Source organism: Oculina patagonica, chromosome 4 (genome assembly GCF_052425735.1).
Source record: "Oculina patagonica isolate OP01 chromosome 4, crgOcupat, whole genome shotgun sequence".
In the NCBI taxonomy this organism is placed as follows: Eukaryota; Metazoa; Cnidaria; class Anthozoa; order Scleractinia; family Oculinidae; genus Oculina; species Oculina patagonica.
The window spans coordinates 63,511,615-63,538,968 of record NC_135761.1 but is presented as its reverse complement, the minus strand read 5'-3'; the positions used below and the strand labels follow the sequence as shown (position 1 = coordinate 63,538,968).

Here is a 27,354-nt window from a genome sequence, read left to right as displayed (position 1 = left end):
AAAAAATCGTTTAGTCAGTTAGTTGACATGATTTTGAATGTGGCAGACTTTCATAGGGTCTTTTAGTGGTTCCCAAGTGCTGTCGCACTTTTTCCAGCTTGCAATGTTCTTGAACAGTGCATCAAATCAGCTTGAAAAATATTGTTTATTTAAAAATCCAGCCTAGCCACTGCCCTAATTTGTCTTTCATTTCGAGTTGTCAAGCTTTCTTCTCCGCCTCCAAGACAAACTCGACATTTTAAAACAAAGTCATATCGCCCAAAAAAAGTTGCACTTGTTTTTGAAAATATGGGGAAAACTGATTTGAATCAAATCTATAGATCGAAAAAAAAAAAAAAAAAGCAATTTTAGTTATCTATTTAAAAATACCTATGAAATGAACTATATTTAAAGCCTAATTTATTTTTTTTTGCTTAGTTTACTGTAAGTTTAGTTCTCTTTTGTATTTGCAAGTCTTTTTAGTTCTGTAATACCTATTTTTTGTCCTTTATAACGTCTGCGTTGCAACCGGTTTTTTTCAGTCCACTGTAAGTTTTGTTCACTCTAGTACTGTAAATCTTGTAATTTTGTAATACCTACTATTTCTTCTTTTGTAACGTCCGCTTTGTTACCGTTTTTTTTTAAGTTAACTGTTTAATTAAGTTTTGTTCTCTTTTTGAATTGTAACTTTTGTAAATGTAGTGTGAAGTCATGTAACCTTTGTGTGAGCAATAATAATAATAATAATAAAATAAAAAAAGATGGAATGAACCAGAGCATCATTCTGCTCATCATCATCCTCAGACAAGTGAGACAAAGATAAACTGGAATCAGAGTCAAAGTCATACTCTTCGATAACTTCCTCTTCCTTTCCTTCAGTGACTTCCTCTACATTGCTAGCGCTTTCAAGAGGATCTTGTGTAAGGTTTAGCCCGTATGCTGACATGGGCAATGTTGTTGTTTGCTGCCCAACAGTAAGCTGTGAGCGACAAGCGACATGACCCTGAATTCTGGCGACACATGAGCATTTTAACAGCGACAAGCGGCATCATTATGGCACTGAAATGCGACAGCGACACAGTGCGACAGCATTACAATAGCGGGGAAAACGATAGCGACATTTACAGCTGTTGGCTAAGCGACATCGGTTCCCAGAAACATGCGATATTGCGACACGGCTACACTTCTTAGAAAGCCTCAGTTGTCGAACACTCTGTCCATGTTCACTCGCCCATTCCCTCATCTCTGCAATGTTCACCTTGTCCATGGGCACTACTGGGATTGGAGTTAGTTTCCCAAAGTAAGATAAGTCATTATATTCAAGAGGGGGGGGGGGGGGGGGGGGGGGGCTACACATTTTATTCAAAGTGTTTTTAGTTCTCACTGAAAGGCTTGATGCAACCTTGTTACTGATATACAATATGCGTGGCGCAAGCTTCTTATTTTTAATATATAATTAATAATAAAGCCCTGAACTCTGATCGCAGGACCATAGAATGATTAAAAAAAACTAAAATTTAATGTCACAAATAGACAGATAGGCCAATCAACTGAACAAGTCAAACAACAACCAGACAGAGAAACTGCAGGTGATGTGAATGAAAAAACTACTGGAAATATTAACTTGATGTAACACAAAGTTCTAAAGACTGGCACCCTTGGGAGAATTTTTAAAAGCTCTCTTATCGACTCTTCATTTGTAAAATTCCCTAACAAGCTGTGCAGCTTCTCCATAAAAACAATTTGACCGCAGCAGATCGCGCAAACAAGACAATAATTGTTATTCTTCTTCTTCAATGGAGTCCAGTTGTGGTACACCAAAAATCTCTGGGTCATATTCATTTTCATGAGGTGTCCCTCGCAGGGACCTGAAAATTACGTTATTATAGGAAATTAACGCTTGTGTTAATTAAGGTATTTGAAATTAACGCGAATTGAAGGAAAAATTACTTCCCAATAAAGGAAATTAACGCGAAAGAGAGAGTAACATTTCCAAATAAAGGAAATCAATGCGACGTACACAATGAAAAACACTTGTTGAGACAACTGGAACAAGTCTACTTCAACACTAAGAGTATAAACCTAAACGAAGGGGGGTTAAGAAAAGGAATTGTATCGCCTCGAGCGTTCTTCACAGTTTTAATGATACCGACAGATTTCCACCCTGATGAAATAATGCCTTTTTCCTAGCGGTCAAGAACGTCTGGACTCTACCAAAAAATTTGTGCCAAAATAATGAAAATTAAGGTCATAAAGAATAACGCTCCACTCAATTAACGGCGCGGAAAAAAAAACTAAAAATTTTTTAAATTCGCGTTAATTTCATGAAGCGTTTTTTTTCCTATAATAAGGTACGCAGACCCTTGTTTTTCTGCTATCCGCTGCTTCAACCCTTCTCTTTTGACCTTTTTTCTTTGCTCCGTTCTTCTTTCTGGCATGAGAAGACTCCTTCGAGCTTATGTTTGTTTTAGATACGGATATCCAACAAGTTAACATGTCGGTATTGCTGTATATCTGCGTCTGGAACAGACATTAACTCGTAGCAATAACAGGTGGGTGTATAAAAGAAAGTGCTGGGTATTTGTTTAAAAAAGGTGTGTGAGTGGGCAGGGGGGTCATACATTCACTCCATTAGAAGGATAAATTACCTAATATTTCCCCACTTGTTTTCCACCCCCCTCCCCGATAATTATTGCACAGTCCCTTAGAAAGCATCATTCCTTGTAACCAACAAAGTAATATTTTTCTCGAAAATACTTGGGGTCATGCACAGTGTCTGAATGGTATCCTTTCAAAATGCATTTTTTTTGGCTACCAAATGTTTTAGTTTGTTGCCAGATTTACTGCCAGTATATCTAATTTTTCATGGTCACCCAACAAAGTTTGGTCTTAAAAAAAAAACTCGAATAAAAACTCGCATTGTTTTAGCTTAACCCTTGTCTTAGGCAAAGTGAGCAACTGACAACAGCTTTAACTCAAGAAAACGTGCAACGATTGTGGAGCACAGGAATATCTTTAAAGATAAATACTACACAATGCTTGCATATCACATCAACAGACGTGTATTTTATTTACTGTCCAAGCTGACATTTTCAGGGAGGTTTTTTTAACTCCTAACATGACGGCTTAGTAATCTTCACTGAGCCTTTCAAGTGAGCTTTAAAGTCGCTCCACTGAAACACGTTCCCCACCCCTATCAGGCACGACTTGGACATGCGTGTGATTTCTCTGTTGTTTTTCACGTGATCCCAGATGTTGACGCCTGTTATTTCACCAATGAAACTTTGACTGGCTTCAAAGGATCCTCCCACAGAGTCCTGCTCCTGCCCTAGTACCAGGGCTCCACCGCCACGGATCACGTAGCCTGTGAAAATATTAATAAAATGATGGATTTATGCTGTTTCTCATGTTAACAAAGTATAGAATAGAAATTTAAGTAAAATATCCACAGGGTGCTTCTTTATCCTATTTTTCCAGATCGAATTGGAATTTTAAATAGAATTACATTTAAATGTGTTTCACAGTCAGTACGTTATAAGAAGTACTGTTCTTTTTTCATGAGCAATATTCGGTAACGGATAAGTCGCCCTTACCTGTTTTAAGACCTTTACCAGAAGCTGCAACCTTGCCATCTTTGTACAAGTTCCATAATCCAGCGGTATTCTCCCACGTTGCGCAGATGTGGTGCCACTTTCCATCGTTTGCAGATACAGATGTACGGCCACTGTAAATAGAACAGCAAAGAGTTATTGTCACTCCTAAGATTCTTTTAGTTTTCTTTCTTATACCATCTGTTAGATAGCTGTACCTATTCACTGATGCAAATTAGTCTAACATGGTTAAAGTCTTTTTAAAAGCCTCTGTTATCCTCATAGGAAGCTTTGTTCTAAAAATAAGCACCGAGAATTGCTTTTTGATCTTAATTTTTCATAGCCAAAGTGACCCAGACTCCTTTCTAATCAGTTGCAGAAACAACTATGTAATTGGTATGTTATTGGTTTGCTTTAAAAATATTTTTTCAAATTTAATTATCAGAAGAATGAGTTAACTGAAACGTTGCGTAAAATTAGGCGGGCTTTAACATCGGAGCTGTCACAGTTGCGATAAAAGAATTGACAATGATTTTACAAGATTTCAAAAGAGTCGAGGATCAAGTCGAAGCCCCGGCAGATACTGTACCTTGTCAACTACTAAGATCTAAGCTCTGGGAGAAAGAAGAAGAATAACATTTTTTTCTTCTTTTCGTGAAAAATGGAGGCCATTTGTTTTGCAAACTACAAAATGCCTTCCAAAAATACATACTGGAAAATTTTGTGTTTTTCTTGATAATTTATGATATTCTGATGACTTTTGTTGAAGTGGAGGAAATATAATGATCAGTTCCTCTGCTTCAAAATAAAAATAAGTGTTGAAATGTTTCAATCCATTATGGACTAACACGTGCGATTTGCTTGAAAAACAAAACACACCATTCTCTTACATCCTCTGATGTGACTGGAGCGTATGACTGAACTATTTTAGAGCAAAAAAATAATAATAATAAAACGACAAGACGTTTGCAGAAAATAATTGTTAGCTTCCAGTAGCTTCAGTGGAAATGTTAGTACCTGTGAGCACTTCCCACCCAAAAATAGAAATTTCTGTAATCGTACAGGATCAGATCATTGTCTGACCCAGACACAGCATAGCTCAGCGGTGTTCCTCCATTTCCTGTATCAGCGGTTTTCATCCACAGACAAACTGTCACGGCTTTGAGGCTTGGCATGCCACGTGTGATGACGTAATCACTGGTTCCTTTTCGCGGGAACAGCAGAGCGTAACCTGGGGCGACTACAGTGAAACAAGAAGGAAAGCAATCTCATTTTTAAAATAAACTTTCAGTATTGTTTATTTCAACAGATAACAGCAATTTGGTTCAGTAGCCCGAGCGGTATTCAATACAGAATTCGAGTGTCGAAGCCGGGGAATGGATATATTTCACGGGCTGTATTTTAGTCATTTTTATTTACTAGTCAGATTGGCTGCCTCGAAAAAAAAAAAAACAATTTCTTTCCTAACACTCAAGACATTTGGTGTCCTAGGCACATTTGATCGCTACAATTAGACTGTAGTGTACCTGGATTTCGTTCCAGAGTTGTTAATCTCTGAGACAGCGCTTGTACTTGCACAGACATCGCTACATTCGACTTGTTTAGCAAATTCAACTTCTTTTCAATGCGTTCGTCCAGTGATTCAACTGTTTTGGATAGTGTTTGAATGGTTTCGTTCAAAGCATCCAGCTTTCCTGTTGAAAAAGTAAGTCATTGATTAATTTAGGAAAAGAAAGTTTTTATGCATCAGAATTTTATGTTTCTGAATTTTTAGTATAGTACTGATCAATACAGCGGTATTTCAATTCCAAACACTTTTTTAGAGAAGGGATTTAAATCATTAGCCAAGGACGGTTATTATTGACTGTAAATATACCTTGTTTTTCCATGGCTTTCTGTAACTTTTGAGACATCACTTGAATCTGCAAGGCGAGCGCTGCCTTCGACCTGTTTACCAAATCCAATTTCTTTTCGAGTTTTTGTTCCAGGGACTCAATCGTTTTGGAGCAATTATTAACGGTTTCGTTAATTATCGCATCCAGTTTTCCACGGGGCACGATTCTCTCATCCAAGGCGTGCAGTTTTCTGGCCAACTCTTCATCTTTCGCGCTCAACGACTGTAATTTGCTTTTAATTTCAGCGAACGCGATCTTCGTTTCTCGGGCTGTGGACACAACAACTTCGTTATGGTCTCCAGTGATGAAAACTTTCCCATCAGCGGTAGTCTTGTTCACTCCAGTTGACGAAACAACTTGGGTTACTGCCACAAAAATCAGGAACAAAGAAAAACCAATCGATTTTGCTGCAAACATGTTGACGACAAGAAGTCTGTTAGTGAGACTGAAGCCCTGAGCCCAACGATAGAAAATTTTAGTCAGTGTGAAGTACATTGTAAATATAAATTTAACAAGTATTTTTTCTCGAGCGTGATTATGCGATCCACGGTCTGTTTGATTATCGTGACATGGAAAACAAATGTTATTATTCTACAGAGCGGCTATGACATCATTTAAGGAAAATTATACTGATGATCAGTCTAATGGAATGTTAATGGAAACATTTGTGGACAATTTCTCTGAAAAGTGAAAGTTATCGATCTCTGAGAAGGTATGTGTGCGAGGAAGTTTGTTAGATAAATGACAAGTACACCTTTTGTTCATTGTTGGTAAATGAATTTATTTCGAGTTCTGTAACGCAAACCTGATCACGGCTACAGATTATACGGTGCGGAGGGTGGGGGGAGTGGGGAGAGAGGGAATACGGTGTTTAAGCAGCTGAACAGTGTGGCTATCCAGTTATATTTCTTTGCAATTATCGCCACATTTTTTGAGTCTCCAAAATTCCGACAATTTCTCTAGAAACCCGACAAAAATTTGCTCTTCTTCCGAGACATTAGAATCGTCACCCCCATGGTTTTATGCAAAAAGTCGCGACAAATGCAAACATTTATCAGAAAATTTTGGCATTTATTTAACTTAGCCTTCAGAGTTTCAACCGAGTTTCAATAGACATTTTCGACATTACAGATAGGAATTTATTGCTGAAAATACGAATCGAAGGAAAGGAAAGATAAAAAATAGGACACAAAGCAGTAAATTATCTTGTAAGTTTCATTTCGTTGGGAAATTGTACACACTGGATCTGACTGAAGACTGAATGTAATCCTTAGCTACAGTTTCATTTGTCTTGCTCATATAAAATTCAAAACAGAATTTTGAGGAAGGTCAAGAAAACCAAACAAGGTTACGTGAAGGGATGCGGATAACTCAGAAAATTGTCATAATCAGGAATTGGTAGACAAGGCTTATAGTCTATATGTCGCCTTCATTATTTGCTGCAATCGTTACGTTTGATTACAAAGTCTCTTTCAGGCGCTTTTGTCTTCCTTGCTCAGTGTGTGTTCAATGTAAAAGGGCAGCCCTTCGATTAATTTAAATATTTTGAAACGTAAACATTTTGTAACATCCTCATTATTCAGTCATGCCACCCATTCCATTTGACACGTTACAACCGTGGACGTTGTTACCATGGTAACACTTCCTCATCATACAAGACGAAACCCCCATCGCGTGACCCAAACTGAACTGATCACGCAATGCTATAAAAATTGCTTACAACTATACCGGATTGTCTTTTTCTCTCTGGAGCTCGCCTCGCAAAAAGTAAAACAGGGCGTAACAAATCGATATTTTCGATACTTGATGATCAAAAGGGATAGGAATCGGATTAATAAAAATCGATATAAATTAATCGATTCATATCGAAAATCAATAAAAACCGATTGCTAGACTCACTCTGATATTCAACTTTGGTTCATGTATCGAGTTGTGGATGAACTTGGAGTGTGGAGAGCACGAGAGAAATAAAAGCATTGCTCGAGGCGTAGTCGAGAGCAACTCTAGCCGCGCCTCAACAGCAACAGCGACCGGGAAAGCTTCGGCTGAATATTTCTTCGATAAAATTTGTTACATTTAAACGCCAGATAAATTTTCAAAACTCGATGACTCTGCTTCGTTTTCATACTTCATCTCGAAAATTAAAAACAATCCTTAACTTTGAAAGGCTAGAAAATCCTCACCAATATAAAGTTAAGAGAACCGTCACTATTCTTTCTCCATTTTTGACATAAACGAATATTTTTCTGGACACGTCATTTTAAGGAACACTCTGGCGCTATTGATTTAGCTCGCGTGGCCTGCCCCGCGCCTTTTTCTATTTTTTTTGCATTAAGAAGCTAGGATATTTTTACTCCCCCCTGGACGGGATGCTAGTACATCACAGGGATTTGAGCGATTAGTTTCGATTTCGATCAGAAATTATCGAAATGAAAGAACCAAAGTTTTCGTACGCGTTTATGTAAACACGGGTATTAAAAAAGAAGCCTGAGACTCGCGACATGATAAGTGACTCAGTACCGTGAACATAAAGAATATTGTTAAAACAGTAAAAAGGTTCTTGTTTTATGCAATAATTGTGCAACCCATTTTTTGTTTATTGTTGTGTCGATTCATATTGGTCCATATTGCTGTTTCTTCTCGCAGTTTTGGTGCGAGTTAAGTAGTCACTGTGTCTTAGTGAAAAATGTTTGAAATACTTTTTTTTATATTTTTTTATGATATAGCTATCGTTAATCTTTTTTTAAAGTTTCAAAAAGTCGTCAAATTTTCACAACTTGTGAATTACATTCATAGTCCCTTAAAAAATGTATTTATTTGGTCATTGATTCATTGTCAAGTGTATATTATCTCAAGGGTTTTGTGATTAAAGGGAGTTGAAGTTATTATAGAAAAGTATATTTAGATGATTATACTTTATTCGTTATTTAAGAAAATAATGACTTTTTAAGAAATATTTGAAGTAATTCGATGTATCGAACATCATCAAGATTAAAGTGTTCACTGAATGTCAAAGTTGTTTAAAAAGAGAGTTCAATATGAATTTCATTAGATAGCATTCCTCGTCTGAATCAGGGATGAAATTCCACTTCTGAACTGCCCCCAATATAACCTTTTATTGTTTTGTTTATTTTCGTTTTTTTTTTCATCGCTCTACATACAGGATACAACTCAGGGGTTGCAGTAAAAAATTAACCCAGCATTCTAATTTTTAGTTAACATCCGAGATGACTTCTCAGCTTTCACTTTTTATCATTAATTTTTTTGGAAGTTTTTAACCTGTTTAACATGCACTCTGTTTGGTATTTTGAAACACCTGCGAAGGTAAATGTCGAGGGGCGGTTTTTATTAAAACACCAAATTCATTCTCACAAAGTATTCGAAATGATAAAAATAATGCCGTGTTTGATGTGTTTTGCAAAGCTCCAGAGCATGATACTAAAAGACTTCCTAAATATATTAATATCAGCATATTCTGTTTCAGGAGTGCGAAAACTTTAGTTTGAAGAAATAACACTCAGATTAAGTTCTTTTATCTTATTATAGTGGATACAATCATTGCTTAAGGAAGAAAACAAAAAACCCTTAAAATGGTATACGTGATCTGCCTGAATAGTAATCTGTTGTTATCTGTGGTTACAAATGATTAGAAATGTAAAATACGAAACTCAGGTGGTCTCTGTACTAACCGCTTAAATATTATGAATAATTGTTTTCTCAATATATATCATGGAATACTATCCATGTAAATAACAATGCAAATAGATTGTTGTTGCTGTTGTTGAGTAAAACTATATCCAGCAGAATCCCGTTTTCTCGAACACTGTTTCTATAAACCATTCATAGCTTGAACAAATGCAATTTGTTTCCCTTGAATCTGTTTCACTGTAATTTTAATCCCCATGTCTCGAATTGCCGAAATTTTGAACCAATTTTCGTGTTCCTTGGAGGTCCAAAAAATTTGGATTCCACTGGAATATAATTGGAGGCATATTCATTAGTGTTGGGTCGGTTTTATTTCAAATTCATGCTTATGGATAATAGTACATGCTGTGTCAGTATTTTTAATTTCAATTTTTACTTGCTATTAATTATTCAGATAAATACAAATTAAGGCAAAAAGCGTTAGCTAAAAATATTGCTTCCAGAAAACCGCCCGAGAGACTGCGAGAAGGTTTCAGCGATGCAAGGAATTTAATCCAGTCCGTTTCAAATTCACTCAAAGCAGTGCTTTTCATGTGTGAAAACGGAGAGGTATCTCTGTCTAAAATTCAACCAAAAATGGTCGTTTTGGGAAAGTTTGTTTATTTTGCCTTGTTTCCTCTTTGTTGCTGCTCAAGAAAATCATAATGGAAGCGTTTATTCTCAGATAAATAATACAGTATCACACAACGCCACTAATGCATCGTTCACTCAAGTGGTGCCATTCAATGCCAGTCAGTCCGAGAAGCCGACACAGCCACTGGTAACAGAATTGCCAAATGTGAACGATTCTGTTGTTAATCCTCAACGGAACAACACTAGCCTGCACAACGCCACCACAAAAAGCATGAATAATTCTGTTTCTGACGACTTGGACGACACAAAATTCCTACATCTGGATGATTCTTCCTATCAGAACAATTCCGCTTTCTTCTCGGAGGATTTCACTGAACGACTAGGAGCATGGAATAAAACTCTAATCCATGCTTCCAGACAATGCATCGAACTAAATAGTGTCACTAAGGAAAACCTTACAATCAATTTCCCAGTCTTTCAGGCCAAAAGCGTTGATCACAAGGGTGACTTTTTAAGTCTCGAAGCTGTACATCCAGTGCTTGTGAGAAAAAGAAGCAGTCAAGATCTCGTTAACGTCGCTTACTTGGCCATTTTGGAGTTATGGCCTTTGCTTGTGTTGTGTTTTTCTTGCGCGGCGCTTTCTGGAATGATCTTGTGGCTGTTAGTGAGTATAAATTAAACAGTTGTGCAACAATAAATAAGAAAAGCGTAATAAATCATCTTTCTCAAAATTAAGTATTGATGTAGCCATGTTTCAATAAAATTTAACGAGCTTTGTCGTCGTAATGCCGAAAACATCGAGCCGCTTCATTGTTTTTTATTAAGTAACCAAGAGAACAAAAGTTACTTGCATACTATTTAAGATTAAGTAGTTGCTCGCAGAATATTTGCCCGATGAATTATTAACCAACTACCTAAGTATATGCATTAAAGCTAGTTAGTTACACAAGGAAATTAAAATGGCATCTCCGACGGAATACCTTTGCCTGACGTCCCCTTGCGTAGGCCCTAACAGCTTTGTGTTGTTTTTTTTTTTTACAAGGATCACCGGTCAAATTCGGAGCAGTTTCCAAGACGTTTCTGGAGGGGCATTTTTGACGGCATGTGGTGGGCAATCGTTACCATGACAACAGTAGGGTAAGCCTGTTTTTATTACCTGATCAAAACAAGAGAACCCAGCTCTCAGTCGGGGGAATAACTGTCAACTTATGAACTTAATATTGCGCAATTATTAATTTAAGAAGCGGACAGAGCCGAAAAAAAAAAAAAAACGGGAAATCTCGAGAAGATTTCGCCATCAACTGGCGCATGTTTCCCCGATGTATCGCATTCATGTAATGTTCCTGGTGTGTTTTCAGCTGCCTTTAACCGTCCATACTTGTCTTGCCAGATGAGGTTACAAAGAGAAACATCAGACCGCCATATTGACATTTCTTATCGTAAACAGTCCTAAAGAAGGCCATGTATAAAAAAATATGATCCTTCTCACAGTTTCCATGTCTCAAGGTGGTCGAATTGTTAGATACGCTCATCGCACAGTGTTCTCACATAACTACTCGACTCACTCATGAACCGTCTCTTTAATCTGCTTTAATCCTCGTAACTGGCCCTCTCCGTAACCATAATACTGGCACTCTTGCAGTTGAAGCCATTCTGACATTCTGTAGCGTGGCGTGCTAGGCCTACAGCTTTTTTGCCCATCCGTTTCTCTGCCGACAAAGTGTTCCCTTTTTGTAGGTCCTCGTTTGTCAGTCTGTCTTTGTCGATATGCTCTCTCTTTCTTGTCTGGAAGAGGCGCCATGTATCCCCGACATACACACATTGTACACAGCTAGTACTTTGACCGTCACATGGAAACGTGTATACAACACATTTCTGTCTTTACCGAGTGGCACTTGACATGTATGTTTTACCTCTTAGACTTTCCTTCCAAGACTGAAAGCAACACTAAAGAAGTTTTGTTTGGCAAATGCCCTAAGTTGCTTAGATACCCCTTTCAAGTATGGTATGGTCATTTAATCCCACTACTGTCTTGTTCTTCTTGCTCCAGGACTGTCAACTGTTTCGGTCTTTGTTCCATAAATCCTCTCACTGTCTCTCTGGGGTATCGATTCACTACAAACGCGTCTTCGATGTTGTGTCATTTTTCCGCTCTTTTATTATCTGAAAATCCTTTTGTAATGGCTCTCTTCATACTGTCTGGGTGGTTGGACCTTTGTTTCACGTTTATGTTCATATAAGTTTCTTGTAGTAAACTCTATTCTTTATGTTTTACTATCCATAGTCTTTTAAAGTTCAAAACCGGTTGATCATTTCCCTGGCCTCTTGATCCTCTTTAGTGAACATAATCACTCCTGTATCAATGGTGCTGAGGTGATCTAGCTAGTATCTCTTTAGCTTTTCCTTCTTTACATTAGGTTTCGTTGTCACCCACATACCGGCAGGTCAGATCGAACATCGTTTCCAACAATTCATCATGCATTATCATGATGATGATGACGATGATCATCATCATCATTGGCATCGCCATAACCTTTACCATCACTATTAGCATCCCTATTGATCCTTATCAGTAAGACACAGGCAAAGTGATTTCACAAACTTCCACTGCCTTCAACATTTTACACCCTTAAAAGATCCGTTAGAGTGAGACAAAAAAAAACGTTACTTTCCTAAGCTTAGTACTTTCGTTTTGTACAGGTACGGCGACAAGTCTCCAAAGTCAGTGTGCGCTCGTCTCTTTGCTACTGCGTGGATGATCACAGGAATCGTTCTGCTGTCCATGTTCACGGCTCAAGTGTCCTCTCGGTTAACTGCTGAGGAACTTAAGAGTGAAGATCATTTGTTTAGTAGAACGGTACGTAACCAGACTATGTTTTGGCAAGAGTGTCCTTTAATAGCAATTGGTACTCTCTCTCTCCTTGTATGCTTATTTCTTTTCCACTCTCGTCGAGCGAGGCTGATTTCCCTTACGTAAAAGGTCGATGTCATCATTGGAAACCAAGCTTTTCGGAATGGACGATGCCTTCCTCTCTTGTTTAGGCTTGGACTAGGTCGAAACAGTGCTCCGATTATTGGATGAAATTAGGGCTAGATAAGGCGATTATTAGAATTTAGGGTCAGAGTTAGAGTTCACGCTTAGGGACACTTAGGCGGGTATAGGGGTATCGTCAGCTATTTTAGAAATAACAGTTAAAAATAATTTGTTTGAATCCTTTTCATTTAGATTGGAGTTCCTCCTGGCCTTTATAAGTCAGATTATGTTGATTACAAGATGGCTTTTTCTATCATTAAAGGTATTTTAGACTTACTGCTTGGCTTCTTTTTTTATCATGATTCTCGTAACGATAGGCCACTCTCTCCAAGTAAATTGGCAAACAGAGTTTGTTGAGGAAGGTGTCGAATACTCCCACTTCGTTCGTTCATTCATTCATTCATTCATTCATTCATTCATTCATTCATTCATTCATTCATTCATTCATTCATTCATTCATTCATTCATTCATTCATTCATTCATTCATTTGTTCGTTCGTTCTTTCGTTCGTTCGTTCGTTCGTTCGTTCGTTCGTGCGTTCGTGCGTTCGTGCGTTCGTGTGTTCGTGTGTTCGTGTGTTCGTGTGTTCGTGTGTTCGTGCGTTCGTTTTTTTTATCGTGTAGCCCGCTACGGAAAACCTGAAAAAAAAAAATAAATTGAAAATTTTTACCGAGACAAGTACCTCCTTTTGTCTGTTTTCCTGTGGGTGAATTAATTTTTCAATATGAAACCACTAATGAAAGATTTTATCTTGATCATTTTAGAAATTAGCGACCCTATAGAATCCCCGACTGATTTACATGTCAAGGACCTGGATTCTATAGTGGTGTTCCACTGCAATGACAAAGAGGATAGTAATTCCTGGGAGGTGCTCCAGTTCTTACCCCTGTGCGAGATTGGTGCGTCTCTATTTTTGGATGACGAGTTGATCGAATTTAACACGGAACAGAAATTCCTTAACTGTATGAAGACACAGATAAGATCAGCTCTGAATGACAGAAAGGGGGGACAACTGAAACATAACAGCAAAGCGAAGGAATCACACTCATGCAAGAAACTCTTGGAGCAACGCGATCATCTCAAGTTTCAGTTTAAATGGGTTTACTTCAAAAACCTCTCGCAGTATCTTATTCCCTTTGGTGCTGTACTGGGCACTATCTTACTTGCATTCATCAGCGGGGCAATCTGGGATTGCTGCCGTAATAAGAAGAAAGGAAAAAGCTTCAGAATGAAAGGTACCTTGCGTGTTTGTATTCTCCGTTTAATCGATGTTTAAGGAGGCAGCGTGGCGTAGTGGTTAGGGCGTTGGACTTGTAATCCGCAGGTTCCGGATTCAAATCCTCCTCCCTGCCACTAGTTGGATTTGTGTTCGGTAGTCCCAATTTCAACACCTCCGCGCTTTGCAAGTAGCCAACTGGTCAGCCTCCTGCCAGTTGGGATTTGTAACAAGCTCCTGTTTCAGTGATTTATAATATTTGTTTCCTGTAATTTACAGTGTCCTCAATTAGCACAGTTGTGCTAGATAAATTGACACTGAAAAAATGTGATTTATTTTATTTAATTTTTGGGGTTGATTTTCGTCGGGGACGCAGATTTTTTCTTTGTCCCATGCTCATGCTTTGTCATTGTCGCAAAATTCATCTTCATTCTTTTAACTTATTAACCCGCATTAAATCAAATGGTAAAATGGTAAAAAACATTTCATTTGTGATAAATAAAGAAAGATGGTAAATTTCAAGCTCAGTGGTAAAATGAGAAAGATGTAATGTTCTTTATGTCAAGCATGAAAAAAAAATGAATCCCCTGCAGGAATCGAATCCATGGCCTTTCAAGCGCCGGGTGGGTACTCTATCCACTGACTTATGGTGAGCAAGGCATTTATTAGGTTGATATATGGCAAGCATCCTGCATACTGCTAGGATCAGCAAGTGCAAGCAATCAATTCTCGTCCGACACGCTCGTGACATATGATAAACATTGCATCCTTCTCAACATTCAGCTTAGACTTTAGACTTTCATTGCTGAATTTTCAAGTGTCAGCCTTAGCGAACAAAGTCATTTTATTTGAGGCACGTATACTGTCGATAAGCAAATGATACAAAATAACGTCAAGATAAATTACTGAGAGATCTTCCTTCTTCCCTTTGGCAGATCTGGAAGATGGTTTAACTGCACAAACAAGCTTCATGACAGAAAAGTCTGTTGAAGACGACAAATAGCCAATCATGGCTGCACGCAACAAGTGTACTGAACACCATCAAGTAGTGACTATTGCATGCTTCATAGAAATTAGCATCAAATTCATTGGAGTATAACAGCAAGACGTAATAAATCTACTATGTGAAGTGTGATTCACAGGCGAGAACACGAACCTGGCTTTAAATTTGATCTCAGTGCGTTTAATAGCACTAGCACTTAGCCTGTTTTCTCACACTATTTCCTGCAAGCTCCTGTGGTACACTGTGGCATTCTTGTGGGTGTCCTCGCTGGCGAACCACACATTCACATACTATGTTACATCTTGCAGTTAGTACCTTGTATACTCGCTTTATTCAATTAATATAACAGATCTGTCGTGATTGTATATGGACTATAGCTGGTTACACTAGGTTGGAATATTATTTTAATTGCTCGTACTAGTTATAATTTATTACAGGCATTCTTCCTTTGGAAGCAATGTGGCCGAGTGGCCAGGGCACTGGAGCTGAAGTCCTCTAGTCAGCCCACTAGCTTAATTTGTAACACGACATAGACCCAATGCAAACATGGCTGCCGTTAAATTTCGGCTCCCAGAGGAATCATTAGTCAACAAAATAAAAAAATTACTTTAACTTAAAGATCAAGTCAAAATGAATCAGTGTTTGAAGTTTAAAAGCTATACTTTTATCTAATGGGAAGTTACAGGGACATATATATGCCAAAAACATGAAAACGAGGCTAGACAGGCCAGAGTGGCTTTTTCCATACAAATCACATAATTTTGAATGAGTCACAATTCTGCAGCCTTTTAACCAAAAACACTCAACTTTTTTGTTGAAACATATTATTACATATATTTTCAAGTGTCACCATCAGCGCTTTAAGAAACCTGACCAGACATCAGAAATGAACGACAACCATTTTTGCATAAGGTCTATTCATCCCAGATATTCCGTTCTCGTATTCTTGGAATTGGATTGAACATCGCTTGCAATTTAAGCTATTGCGGGAGGGGGGGGGGGGGGGGGGATATCCCTAAAACAGCTTCATGTCTTGGAACGTATCATCTGTGTTTGAAACAATTTCCTCCTCATACGAAGCCTTCTATCTAGCTGCAGTCAAACCGAGAATACGAAATGGCTTTTTCAACTCCTACGCTAATACGCTAATGTAAATAACCAAATGGTGAAGTCTAGCCAGTACTACGACCTCTTGACCTCCTACAAGAGAAAGGGTTGGGAATCCTTACTTGCGCATGCTTCAGACTTACCTACGTAAGAAACTATTTACCTTATTACATGAAATTTTCGCGACACGCTAATTTCGCGAATTTCGCGATTCCCAAAAAATCGCGAAATTAAAGTGACGCGAACAATAAGTGTCGCGAACATAACATGACACGAAAATTAAGTGACTGTCAATAATCAAGAAAGAATAAGTTTAGTACCACTAAAGGAAGGAATTATCAATCTAAATGGATGTTGTCCTCAATTGACTCAAGAACAATAACTAATGCACTTATTAGTAGACATTGTGAGAACTGCTCTGTTGTTGCTATTGCCGAGATTTAGTCCCGCCCTTGCGTTTTTGTTAATTTTGACGTTATTTTTCCTTTGATGAAGTCGTTCAGTATTTAAATAATATTGCCAAGGAAATGTAAATTGTGTCTTACTCAAAACGCGAAATTAAAGTGATTCAAAATACAAAATTTCCGCAATCGCGAAATTTAAGTGTCGCGAAATATGCTCACCTCAAAATCGCGAAATTAACGTGTCGCGAAAATTTCACGTAATAAGGTATCTATTTATTGTATTGGTCTCTTACCCGTTACTTTATTTAACAAAACAGTGGTCTGGGGACTGGACTGGGTCGGCCCCAGCGACCCAGTTTAGATCCTTTATTCTCGTTTTGAAATATTGGTTTTTTCTTTCACGTTTCAAGATTGTCTGAGCATTTTTCCACGACCAGAATGACAGAGAAAATTCATTCTCTTGTTTCCAGACTCTTACTTGACCTTCGCGCTCGCCCACGCAAGGAAGAGAGTGCCCAGGGGACTAGAGATCTCAAGCTTGCAGCCAAATATTAAAGAATTTGAATTTTTAGGCTAATATTGGATTCCGGTACAAGCATCACTTGGCCTGATGAAAAATGGCCGCCAAAAAGTATAAATGACTCAACTTGTTGCTCCGGGACGTGTTGTTCGAAAGCTGATCGACACTTATCCTGGATTAAACGTTACTTGAGGTTTTAATTTCTGATGTTAAAAGTGTTTTTAGTCTGTTCACGAAAGTTCTTATCTTTTTTCTAGCTTGTGAGCGCGAGAGATCGAGCACATCCCCGCTTGAGTTCGCGCTCGTTCTAATCCTCCGCGATTTATATTTAGCTTGCGCGCTCTCCGCGAACTTTAGAAAATATGGAGGGCCAGTGAAAAGACTAAAGTGTTTTTACGGGTTGCTTTTGTAAAGATTAGCATAAGGATAAGAAATGATAGGATCACCTTTATCCTTAATATGAAAAGCATTAGATAAACTAAAAACTGAGGGACAATAAGTCAACAAACAGAAAACCTCGCTGAAAAGTTACAAAACTGAAATCAAAATTCACGCTAATCATAGATTAGGCTAATCGTGCTTTGAACAGCCGGGCCCTGATTTCATTTCCAAGAAATGAAGTGAAAATAATGTAAAGATAGAAAGTAAATCGTACCTTAACAACGTTTGAAAAATATTAATTAGCGACGTTTTCTAAATTTACGCTTGCAACTAAAAAATATGAAATAATAATCTCCGCTTATTGCTATTAAAATGTGCGAATCCTTCAGTTTTTATTGCTGTAGTGAATTGTAACACACATAATATTATACCCACTAGAAAGTCTTGAATTTCACTTTTCCATTATCATGTGATGGGAAGGCGCATTGTTAGACCAGGGCTGATGTCAGGATTCAAGCCACTGCAGGGCGAGGTGCTTACGTTGTGTTCGTTGTGTCCTCCTTACGTTGTGCTCAATCTTTTTATCCAATAATCCATTTATGAAATTTATACTCCTTTGTGGAAGAAAGGCTCTGTTAATAGTTTTTAAACTATAACAGAGCCATAAATGGATTATTGGGAACAGGGGAACTGTTGGAGTCGTAAACCTCCTTTCTTTGTAAGAGAAATTTCCAAATTGATTACCCTGTATTCTTAGCTTCTGATATCCTTGGACTGGGGCAGGAGGGAAGAAATAAAAAAAATATCTTGTTATTATCATGTTAGTGAAACCGTGACTGTGGTTGCTATACTCGGGTATGTGTATTTGCATATATCCAGACTAAAGGTGCTAACAAATGCACAAGTCGAGGGAGACTCTTGGGACTTGCCAGCACTTAGCATCACGATAGTGCCGAATTAGACTTTCTCAAAGTCGTCGCTTCGCGTCGCTTGCTTTTCGGCTCGCTAAGCTCGCCAATAGAGGGCGACTTGGTGCAAGTATAGTGCCCAATGCGATCGTGATAATGGAAGAATGATGAGCTCCTGAAAATGTTGGTATTTATTTTATAAATTTCGAACAAAGTTTGCTGTTATTTTTGTTTTGGAATTATTGTAATAAAGTTGAATAATAATAATGGATTGATGTGTGGAGAGAAAGAATTCTGAGTTCACAGATGGGACTCGAACCCACGACCTTCCGTACACTAGTCGGACGCTCTAACCACTGAGCTCTACCCTAAAATGGGCACCCTACAAGAGTAAAACGTAGGGACTGAAGTATCCGCATACTAGCTCATACTGATAGAAAGATGAATTAAAAAGAATCGGAATATAATGTCAATTGAAAAAAAAAAAATAAAACAAACAAAACAACCAAACTGAAAAAAATATTAAAAGAGACAAAGAAAGAAGAATCAAAAGTCGTGCGAGTTTCACTCAGGGCCCTGGGACAAGAACGAGCTCATGACTGCGAGACTGGGACTAGAATGGTCACGTAGCAACAGGAGACCGCCATTTTTGTTTTGGAAGAAATCTTCGACGTGATTTTGTGAAAGTTTCTTCAACAAAATGGCTCACACTGTTATATCCGTGAAGTTGCCACCAAATATAGATCCAACGAAATCACGAATTGCTTATGGAGACCGTGCACTACCTAAACTAGTAAGTATTTTAGAAGAGCTTCCTAGATTTCTACATGCACAAAGCTCGAAATTATGTCCTAGGTCTCCCAGATATCTGGTATCTGTTTGATGTGAGCATTAACCGAACCAAATTGTCTTACTCCAGAAAGTTCTATTGGAATAAGTTGAATTTATGGTGCTCTAAAGTTGGAAGCTGACCGGTAATAAAACGATAATATAATAAGATCAGTGCTACTACATATAAATTTGTGTTTCAATGGCTGCAGTAGCTAATACTCGTATAAGCTTACTATGTTGTGTATTTTTGCTTGATCCTCGAAGAACCGTGAACTGAATAGTCCAGACCTTTTAACACGTCAAAGAGCACTGATGTCCCTTTGCGATGTGATGCACAATCCTGAGCACATATCTGAAGGACTGAGAGTTGGTAAGTCCTTGCATACATGTACATGTATAGTAAATAATGTTATTAATGTTTTTCCTGCAAAATATTATTTCAAAGTGTAATAATTTTTTTATCAAGGATTTAACTTAAGACTAAGACATAGAAGTTGTTTTTTTCAAGATACTTGAAAGCCAAATTAAAAAAAAAACAATGTGTTGTGAATTTTGATGTTATTTTTTCCAGGTGTTGGTGCAAGTTTAAAGTCCTTGCTTAAAGATCCTGATGCTACAGTAAGACACAAGGCAACTGAAGTGCTCAGTATTATTGCAGGTTTGTGTACAAGTCTGTGAACTGCTATACATGTGAGGCCTCATTAACCCTTTGTACCAGGACATGGTGCCAGCAGAGACCAGTGTGAACACAACATAAATAACTGTGCTGCTAACGTAAAAGAGGCAGACCCAGGGGTGCTACATGTACCGTAATGATTCGATTTAGCGCCCTCCTTCCAATAAGCGCCCCCTTCCGAATAAGCGCCCCCCTTCGAATGTGTTTTTGTCAATAGGCGCCCCTATTCCAATAAGCGCTCCCATTTTAATAAGCGCTCCCATAGTTATAAGCGCCCCTATTTTAATAGGCGCCCCTATTGTGGCTAGCTGTCCCTACTGAAGTCATTGACGTCGAACAGATAGACTCATGACATTCATCGTACCGTACATGTATATATTTACTGCTAAAACGAACAACCGTCTTTTAAAAGTATATGAACTAGCTTTTAACAATTTTTTACTGTTACAGTTTCTGTTAGTGCTAGTTATTTCGATGCTTATTAAAGTTTTGTTTTGAACATTTGGTTGTTTCTCAAAAAATTAAATAAGCGCCCTGCCCCAAATAAGCGCCCTGTCTCGAATAAGCACCCTCCCTTGAGTTGCTAAAAGTAAATAAGCGCCCCGGGCGCTAAATCGAATCATTACGGTATGCAGTTCCTGGTCTAGTGCCAGGGAACCAAGCCAGTGCGGTCTAAGAAGACATGTTGAGGACCCTCCCGGGTGACTGAGGGATGGTAGTTGTCTCGTTAACAGGAGGTCCTTAATTTAAACCCTTCATCCTGCCACATGGCTGGTCCTAGCCTGAATTTCAGACATCCCTCTGTGCTCGCCTACTCGCTAGAAGGGACGTCTGAACACATCTGGGCCTAATGCCGTCCGGTGACTTTGTTACACTTTCGTTTTAATTCATGCGGAAAGTTTCTGTCGAGGCCATGAAATTGTGAAAGAAAAATCGCTTCAATAAATTATAAAGGATTACAGGGTATAAAATTGTTTTAAAAGTAAACTATTGAAAACTTGAGACAAATGAATGAGATTTTAATCGACTGCAGGTTATATTCTTTTACAGAACCGATTTAATCTGAACTGATTTGCTTTATCTAGCGATCAAAATATAATATGTTATGCTGCGGACAAATACGACACACTCGTGAGTACTTAAATGAATCAATTTAGACGGTTACAGAGGCATCAAGAAACGGAATTCAATACAAAAATATCCTACTTGACCGTGGGCACTGAGTTCAGAAATCACTGGCTCATCGAGGCTGCAGGACATAAGCGTTGAGCGGCTTTGTTGACAAAACAAGAATACGTATAAATTTGGCAAAACACTGCATGTCGAAGCGACGAATGCCGCCAACTTAAAACCTACTGGTTTCCATTACTACTCTTCATCTGTAGATAAAACTAATAAAGTAATAAACTCAAGGTAAATGACTAATAAATTCATTTCTGGGAAGGTGAACTCTTTCAAACTCTTTCCAAACGTTTTCAAATTACAATCCTCGCGCGGTAAAATTCAGTCATAATTTCACATAATTATGCAAATAATTTTTAAATCAACAAATCAAAATCACTACCCGGTTTTCGGGTAGTGACGTCACCGGACGGCATTAGGCCCAGATGTGTTCAGACGTCCCTTCTGGCGAGTAGGCGAGCACAGAGGGATGTCTGAAATTCAAGCTAGGCTGGTCCTGAGTTCTACTTGTCTGCCATCAGTGATCATTAATTATGTTATTGTAATAATCTTTGGCAACAAGTTTTAAGCCATCTGCCAGTTGGGATTTTTTTTTACCAAGTTGTGCTACATGTAGTTTTAATACAAAATTAATGTATACAACGCCCCACAAGCTGAAAGCTTTTAACTCAAGCTGTCAGTCAATCAAGTAAATTTAAAATTTTCCTATAATCTATAAAGCTGCTATCAGAAACGCTCATACAGTACACTGTACACATCACATTGGCGTTAGTACAATTCTCTAAATAACTGGTAATGCTGGTGTAGTCATTGACAGAGCTGAGAAGGCAAACATGAAATCTGAAATGTTCAGCATTATTTGAAAATGATTATTAAAATTTCTAACATTAATCACATCATTCTGTAGGTCATGCAGTTGGAAGAGATGCATTTGTAGATCATAAAATGATTGTTCCATTATCAGAACTGGTAAGGTTAAAATTGTATAATAAATACATCTATTTTGTGAGAGTTGTTTGCATGACTTCTGCTTGCGTGAGTGATAATTAATGTGGAAAAAGCTGTATATAAACCTTACAATCATGTACCTGATTTTTGCAATTATTCAGTTTGATGACAATGTCTATCAAGCAAGAAGGAATGCTCACAGAGCAATAGAAATGTGTGTGCACATGAGTCCAGGCACTGAAGGAGTCGTTGATGCTAAACTTGTACCTGTATTGGTTGGAAAACTTCTTAAAGAAGAGGATGAAATCAAGGTTTGTACATGTGTCTGTGACTGGATTAAACTGCCAGTTTAATAGTCAGCTCTGACATTCATTGAAATGTGAGTCCATGTTTAAATGTTGTATTTACTTGTACATGTATAGTATTGTTTGTAATGGAAATTTGTCTGCATCTGCAGGCTAGATGTACATTTTGTCAGGTTCTTGATCGCTGGCGCTTATACTGTACAATATATCTTGTATGCTCCATTCTGTGGCAAGACAAATATTGCTTATAAAATTATTGATTGGGTAGTGTTTTTTTCTAATTTGACACCATTCAAGATGGTATATAGAATGCATACATAATTATTATATGTAGTACATATAATAATTGCATGTATATTTGTATTTTATTGTACATGTGTTACATTTATCATTAAACAAAAATACACTAAGCAAGAGAACAGCCATTTTGAACAGTCTTGTTTTCCATTATATAGGAACTCATCTTAGACACCCTTCATTATTGTATGACAATTGAAACCCAGTCAGCACTAGAAAGTGGAGCCATGGAAAGTTTCACCAAATTACTTGCACACAAAACAGCGACAATAAGAGGAAAAGCTGCCAGGGATGTCATGGACTTGAGGTAGACGCTGTTATGACTGATATCTCTGATTTTTACACTGATTTTTTTCTAAATGGGAATTTCCCCAATGGTACATGTATCTTAAACTACAACTGTACAGTGTACGTACATGACAATTTTGACACCTCAGAGGTACATTTGTAATGCTTCCCTTCTTTAAACAGTCCTTGCATAATTATCAGTTTTTATCTGATGTGGAAGTGCTTGATATAAATTGTATGACCTCAGAACTCTGTCTCAAGTTACAGTTTTGGTTTATTGCAGCTTCCCTTTGGATGGTAAGGACAAGGCAGTCGACGTGGGAGCAATACCTGAACTTGTGTCCCTTCTTGCTGATGATAATACTGATGTAAGGGCACAGGCTGCTGGAGCCATCATGACGTATGTTGAAATTGCTTATTGCTGGTTTCCACTGTCACGCAATCAAAAAATAAATTTGAAACCATTCATCTACAGAAGCTATGAATTTCAAATATTATAGACAATAAATAGATAAACAATTTCTCCAAGTTTCAGGTCTGTGCGGTGTACCATTCACGAGTTATTTGCCGAACCTTTCCACGTCAATTTATAAAGCTTAGTATGGAGATTCCATAACTGTGTCCTTCCGAGGGACACAAATATGGCCGCCGTGATGTCAGAGAAACCATCTGGAACTCAATTCTGTTAACAACAGCGGCAATCTTTGGTTCATGAGCTAGTACAGTTTCACATAAACACCACTTACATGTACATGTATTATATCTGAAATGTTCAATCTGCTGAAAATGGAAAGGAAAGGCCTTTTTTCAAACAAAACAGCTTTGTCACGGCACTCAGCTTGATGTCACATACGACGGAGAACTTAAATATTCAAAATGCTCTGTTTAAAAAACGAATGACACTATCGATCTGGAAATTTGCAAAAATATATATTTTTAGTTTATCTTACGTCTAATGACAATGAAAATTTAGTAGGCCTTATAAGTGAATTTTGATTTCAGAATTTTATGACGTAACATGAAAACCAAGAATTATGCTGCCTTCACTTTGTAGTACTGTAATCAATAGTTTATAAGAAATAAATTTTGTTGGTTTTCTGCAGGTACTGTACAATCAATATCAGCGTCATAAAATTAAACAGCACCTTATAGTTCCATCCCCGGACTACAAACTGTATATGCCACTGGATACAACCATAACAATTATCATGTGATGCATAGTACTATAGTACTTTAGGATGAGGCAAAATACATGATTGATCCATTCTCCTCACAGGGAAGGGTTTTTTTTTGGATGAGACCCCTAACCCCACTGGAAATGTTTGCCTTTGAGGCTGCCCACCTATTTGGAATTTCAAATTATTTTCCATGGGGTGGGTATGGATATTTTCTTGGGATGGTCATTTTATTCTTGGATTTAAATCCATCCTTTTTATTTAAGTCAAAATTTGGTTAATACAAACTAACTCTGAAACAAATATTGTAAATGAACGAAACATGATTAAGAATCCCAACTGGCAGGAGGCAGACCAGTTGGCTATTTACAAGCGTAGCCGAGGAGTTGAATTCGGGGCTACCGAAAACAACACCAGCTAGTGGTCAGAACGGGACTTGAACCCGCGACCTCCGGATTTCAAGTCTGGCGCTCTAACCACTCGGCCACGCTGCCTTCCTACAATGGTTGGTCATGATCATTGGTTGCTTTTTTCCCCACAACTTATTTGATTAAACACACTGATCAAACTGAGTTGAATACTTGCACATTCTTTGCATTCTTGTGTACATGTACATGTAGTGTTGGAATAAAAGTGTTGACAGAAAATTGAATGTGTATCATTTGAAGTAAAAGATAAATATTTTTATTCTTTTCTAGGATCACCATAACAACTAAAGGAAAGAATTCTGCAATTGAGGCAAATGCAATTCCAAACCTTGTTAAGTTGCTTGATGACCCAGAGAGCGAAGTCAGACTAAATGCACTTAAGGTATGCTAGTATCCAAATTCATTCAGTTCAATCAATAAGAAACAGTGGCTGTGTTCAGTTGTTTTGTTGAGTTACCAGTTAGTTGCCATAATGATTGTAACCAATCATGGTACAACTCTTTTTTGTTTGTGTTTAAAAAAAAAAAAAAAAAAAAAACATACTTTATTTAACGTGGAAAAAGTACGCACTTAGCTGTTAGCTAGTTTACAGGTGCTCCACGTGTTTGAATGTATAAAATGAATTTTATTATAATAAATCTCTTAACATTTTTTTGAAATTAAAATGCCAACCTTAAATAAAATATACAATCTAAATTCAAATTAGGGAGATCTTCAATTTTACATAAAGGTACACTGCACATGTACACTCTTGTACATTTGTATGCTGTTCATGCACGTGTACCAGAAAAAGCTCAGGTACATGTAAGTGGAATAAACACCCCAAATTGCCACAGAAAATCGACCAAAATCCATGGCAAGTTACACACTTATAAAGCATTTTCCTTTGTAATTATGAGATTTGTTTGGGAGATTTAGTTTGTATCTGGAAGACTCCCAGATACAGTGTAATACACTGTAAGTGAGATTTACAGTGTAGCAGATGCACAGCCGGTTTACTGTAACTGTAGGTTCTCTTTTCTACTGACAATAATTAAAAATGATGTAGTACATGTACCGGTAGTTGATTTTAATTCTGTACAGCATTTTTCACTCAAGCTTACTTTTTTAATGGTTAGGCAATAACAACACTCGCTGAAGCTCCTTTAGGCAGAACAACCTTACTGGCTTCAGTTAATGAGGTAGGCTGGTGTTAAGTACTTTACAGGTGTTCAGTAGTACTATCATTTTCGAGCGACCCTGAACGGCAAACTTTTTTCCGCGTTTTTTTCAAGGGTAAAACATTCAAGTTTGACTGGACAAACTGTCACGTTTTTCAACTGAACCAATTCACGTTTGTGGCGTCGACATGTCAAGTTTGACAGCTCCGCCTGTGTGTTTCTGCACATGAAACAATGGTTTTGAAAACTTTAACGTCGACTTTTTATATTTCTTCAATGAATGTCGACAGCAAAGGGCGGTTTGACATTTCTAGCAATTGCTGCCACAGCGATCTTCGATTGTTTACTTATTTTTTATATTTTGGGGGGATGTTTTACGTTAAACTACATAAATGGTTTACTTTTAAAACTCGACAGTTTGTCTGTACAAACTTGAATGTTTTATACAAGAGAAAACGCGGAAAAAAGTTAGCCGTTCACGGTCGCTCGAAAATGGTAGTAATAACCACCATTTTCAGTACAAAAGTTATGCATTACAAGTGATTCACTTCCAATACTACAATCACATACTGTGTACATGTATGTTGCACTTGGAATACCAAGTTGTTTTGACTTGACAGTGTTTTGTTTCCATGAGATTCAAATTTTAATAATGCACCCCATCTTAACAAAACTGCTCCGTCTTCATTTCTGCCTCAGGTGTCAAAACTTATCCATGATCATGATAGCCCAGCTGTGAGGAAGGCCGCACAGATTGCTGTTCAAGTTATTACCTGGAAACCATAATCAAAACTACCTCTGCTGAGTGATATTTAAAATAATAAAAAAACTGTATAATAATTTATAAGGGGACTTTGTACAGTTAAATTTTATTTTACAAATAAAGGTACTTACTTTTAAGTACCTTTATTTGATGTGTAATATTAAAATATTACACATCACACAAGGTAAACAGTGTAACTGGTACAGCTGTACATGCAGAAGCAATTTCACTTATAGAACTAAGAGATCTTCTGACCTGACAAGAGAGTGTATAAGTTATCATTTATGTGTTAGCACAATAAATGTACATGTACATACATGTACAGGATCAATTTATTAGAAGTAATCAAAATGATGATGTGCCTTTTACATGACGTTATGTACATTGCATCAGATGATAACAATGCAACATGTAAATATGTGACCCTATTTGGGAAAAGCAGGCTTAACGAAAATAGCGTTGTGCCGTTTTTTCGTTGGAAATGCATTTTCAACGCGTTGCAAATGCATTTTCAACGCGTTGAAAATGCGTTGAAGAACATTTTCAATGCATTGAAAACGCGTTGAAGAACACTTTCAATGCATTGAATATGCGTTGAAGAAAATCGTTTTGAAATGTTTCTCAGCGAAAACGAAATGCGTTGCAAAATCAATTTAATATATTTTCAAAATATTTTTAACGTGTTTTGAAACATTCGAAAACGAAATCACCGAGCATTTAGAATCATTCCCGGGACTATTCCCGGGGGACTGTTGTGCCAGTTTTCGAAATTCTCTACAGCGTATTATAAAGCCACTTGCATCATTAATTTCGCTTTGAATTTGGAGAAGAAACTCATCAAATACACGGACTATTCCTGTAATTTTGCGAAACGCTATAAATGTATAATAAACTTCGAAGCGGCGTTGAATGTAATCATGCTGCATGTCTGAGTTTCAAATGACATTCGATCTCTTCCATAATCGCACGCACGCAACAAGTTCTG

At 37.6% G+C, this 27,354-nt stretch overlaps 3 protein-coding genes across 5 annotated transcripts in view; 2 read left to right on the top strand and 1 right to left on the bottom strand.

Moving 5' to 3' along the window:
• Positions 1 to 15,525, top strand: part of LOC144651064 (A-type voltage-gated potassium channel KCND3-like) — a 95,885-nt gene extending 80,360 nt beyond the window's left edge. Inside the window, exons 1-6 of one of the 2 annotated variants that reach the window (XM_078510933.1) lie at positions 8,823 to 10,406; positions 10,785 to 10,879; positions 12,443 to 12,599; positions 12,969 to 13,038; positions 13,542 to 14,012; positions 14,929 to 15,525. In XM_078510933.1, coding sequence (XP_078367059.1) covers positions 10,014 to 10,406; positions 10,785 to 10,879; positions 12,443 to 12,599; positions 12,969 to 13,038; positions 13,542 to 14,012; positions 14,929 to 14,996 — 1,254 coding nt within the window. In that variant the 5' untranslated portion in view covers positions 8,823 to 10,013 and the 3' untranslated portion in view covers positions 14,997 to 15,525. Of the gene's footprint in view, positions 1 to 8,822; positions 10,407 to 10,784; positions 10,880 to 12,442; positions 12,600 to 12,968; positions 13,039 to 13,541; positions 14,013 to 14,928 lie in introns of those variants that run through there. The other variant, XM_078510934.1, reaches the window with a different exon arrangement.
• On the bottom strand, positions 2,993 to 5,932 carry LOC144651068 (neuronal pentraxin-2-like). 2 transcript variants are annotated; one of them, XM_078510941.1, is made up of 5 exons: positions 5,446 to 5,932; positions 5,096 to 5,263; positions 4,587 to 4,809; positions 3,573 to 3,703; positions 2,993 to 3,343 (listed from the first exon to the last, which is right to left on the bottom strand). In XM_078510941.1, exons 1-5 carry the CDS (start codon positions 5,879 to 5,881, stop codon positions 3,093 to 3,095), a joined length of 1,209 nt encoding a protein of 402 aa, XP_078367067.1. In that variant the 5' UTR covers positions 5,882 to 5,932; the 3' UTR covers positions 2,993 to 3,092. The 2 variants fall into 2 exon arrangements, with proteins under 2 accessions (XP_078367067.1, XP_078367068.1); XM_078510942.1 differs by having other exon boundaries at positions 4,587 to 4,800.
• Positions 15,526 to 18,930: 3,405 nt separating the features above from the next.
• LOC144651074 (radial spoke head 14 homolog) lies at positions 18,931 to 26,782 on the top strand. Its single transcript, XM_078510945.1, has 10 exons — positions 18,931 to 19,109; positions 19,412 to 19,517; positions 19,719 to 19,805; positions 21,913 to 21,974; positions 22,115 to 22,264; positions 22,714 to 22,862; positions 23,127 to 23,243; positions 24,717 to 24,828; positions 25,565 to 25,627; positions 26,306 to 26,782. Exons 1-10 carry the CDS (start codon positions 19,017 to 19,019, stop codon positions 26,390 to 26,392), a joined length of 1,026 nt encoding a protein of 341 aa, XP_078367071.1. The 5' UTR covers positions 18,931 to 19,016; the 3' UTR covers positions 26,393 to 26,782.
• Positions 26,783 to 27,354: the final 572 nt, after the last annotated feature.

Coding starts and splice junctions, on each gene's coding strand:
- LOC144651074 (XM_078510945.1), top strand. CDS start 19,017: ATGGCTCACACTGTTATATCCGTGAAGTTGCCACCAAATATAGATCCA. Junction 19,806..21,912: donor AGTGCTCAGTATTATTGCAG/GTTTGTGTACAA, acceptor ATCATTCTGTAG/GTCATGCAGTTGGAAGAGAT. Junction 23,244..24,716: donor GCTGCTGGAGCCATCATGAC/GTATGTTGAAAT, acceptor ATTCTTTTCTAG/GATCACCATAACAACTAAAG.
- LOC144651068 (XM_078510941.1), bottom strand. CDS start 5,881: ATGTTTGCAGCAAAATCGATTGGTTTTTCTTTGTTCCTGATTTTTGTG. Junction 5,264..5,445: donor GAAAGCCATGGAAAAACAAG/GTATATTTACAG, acceptor CTTTTTCAACAG/GAAAGCTGGATGCTTTGAAC. Junction 3,344..3,572: donor TGGTAAAGGTCTTAAAACAG/GTAAGGGCGACT, acceptor ATATTTTCACAG/GCTACGTGATCCGTGGCGGT.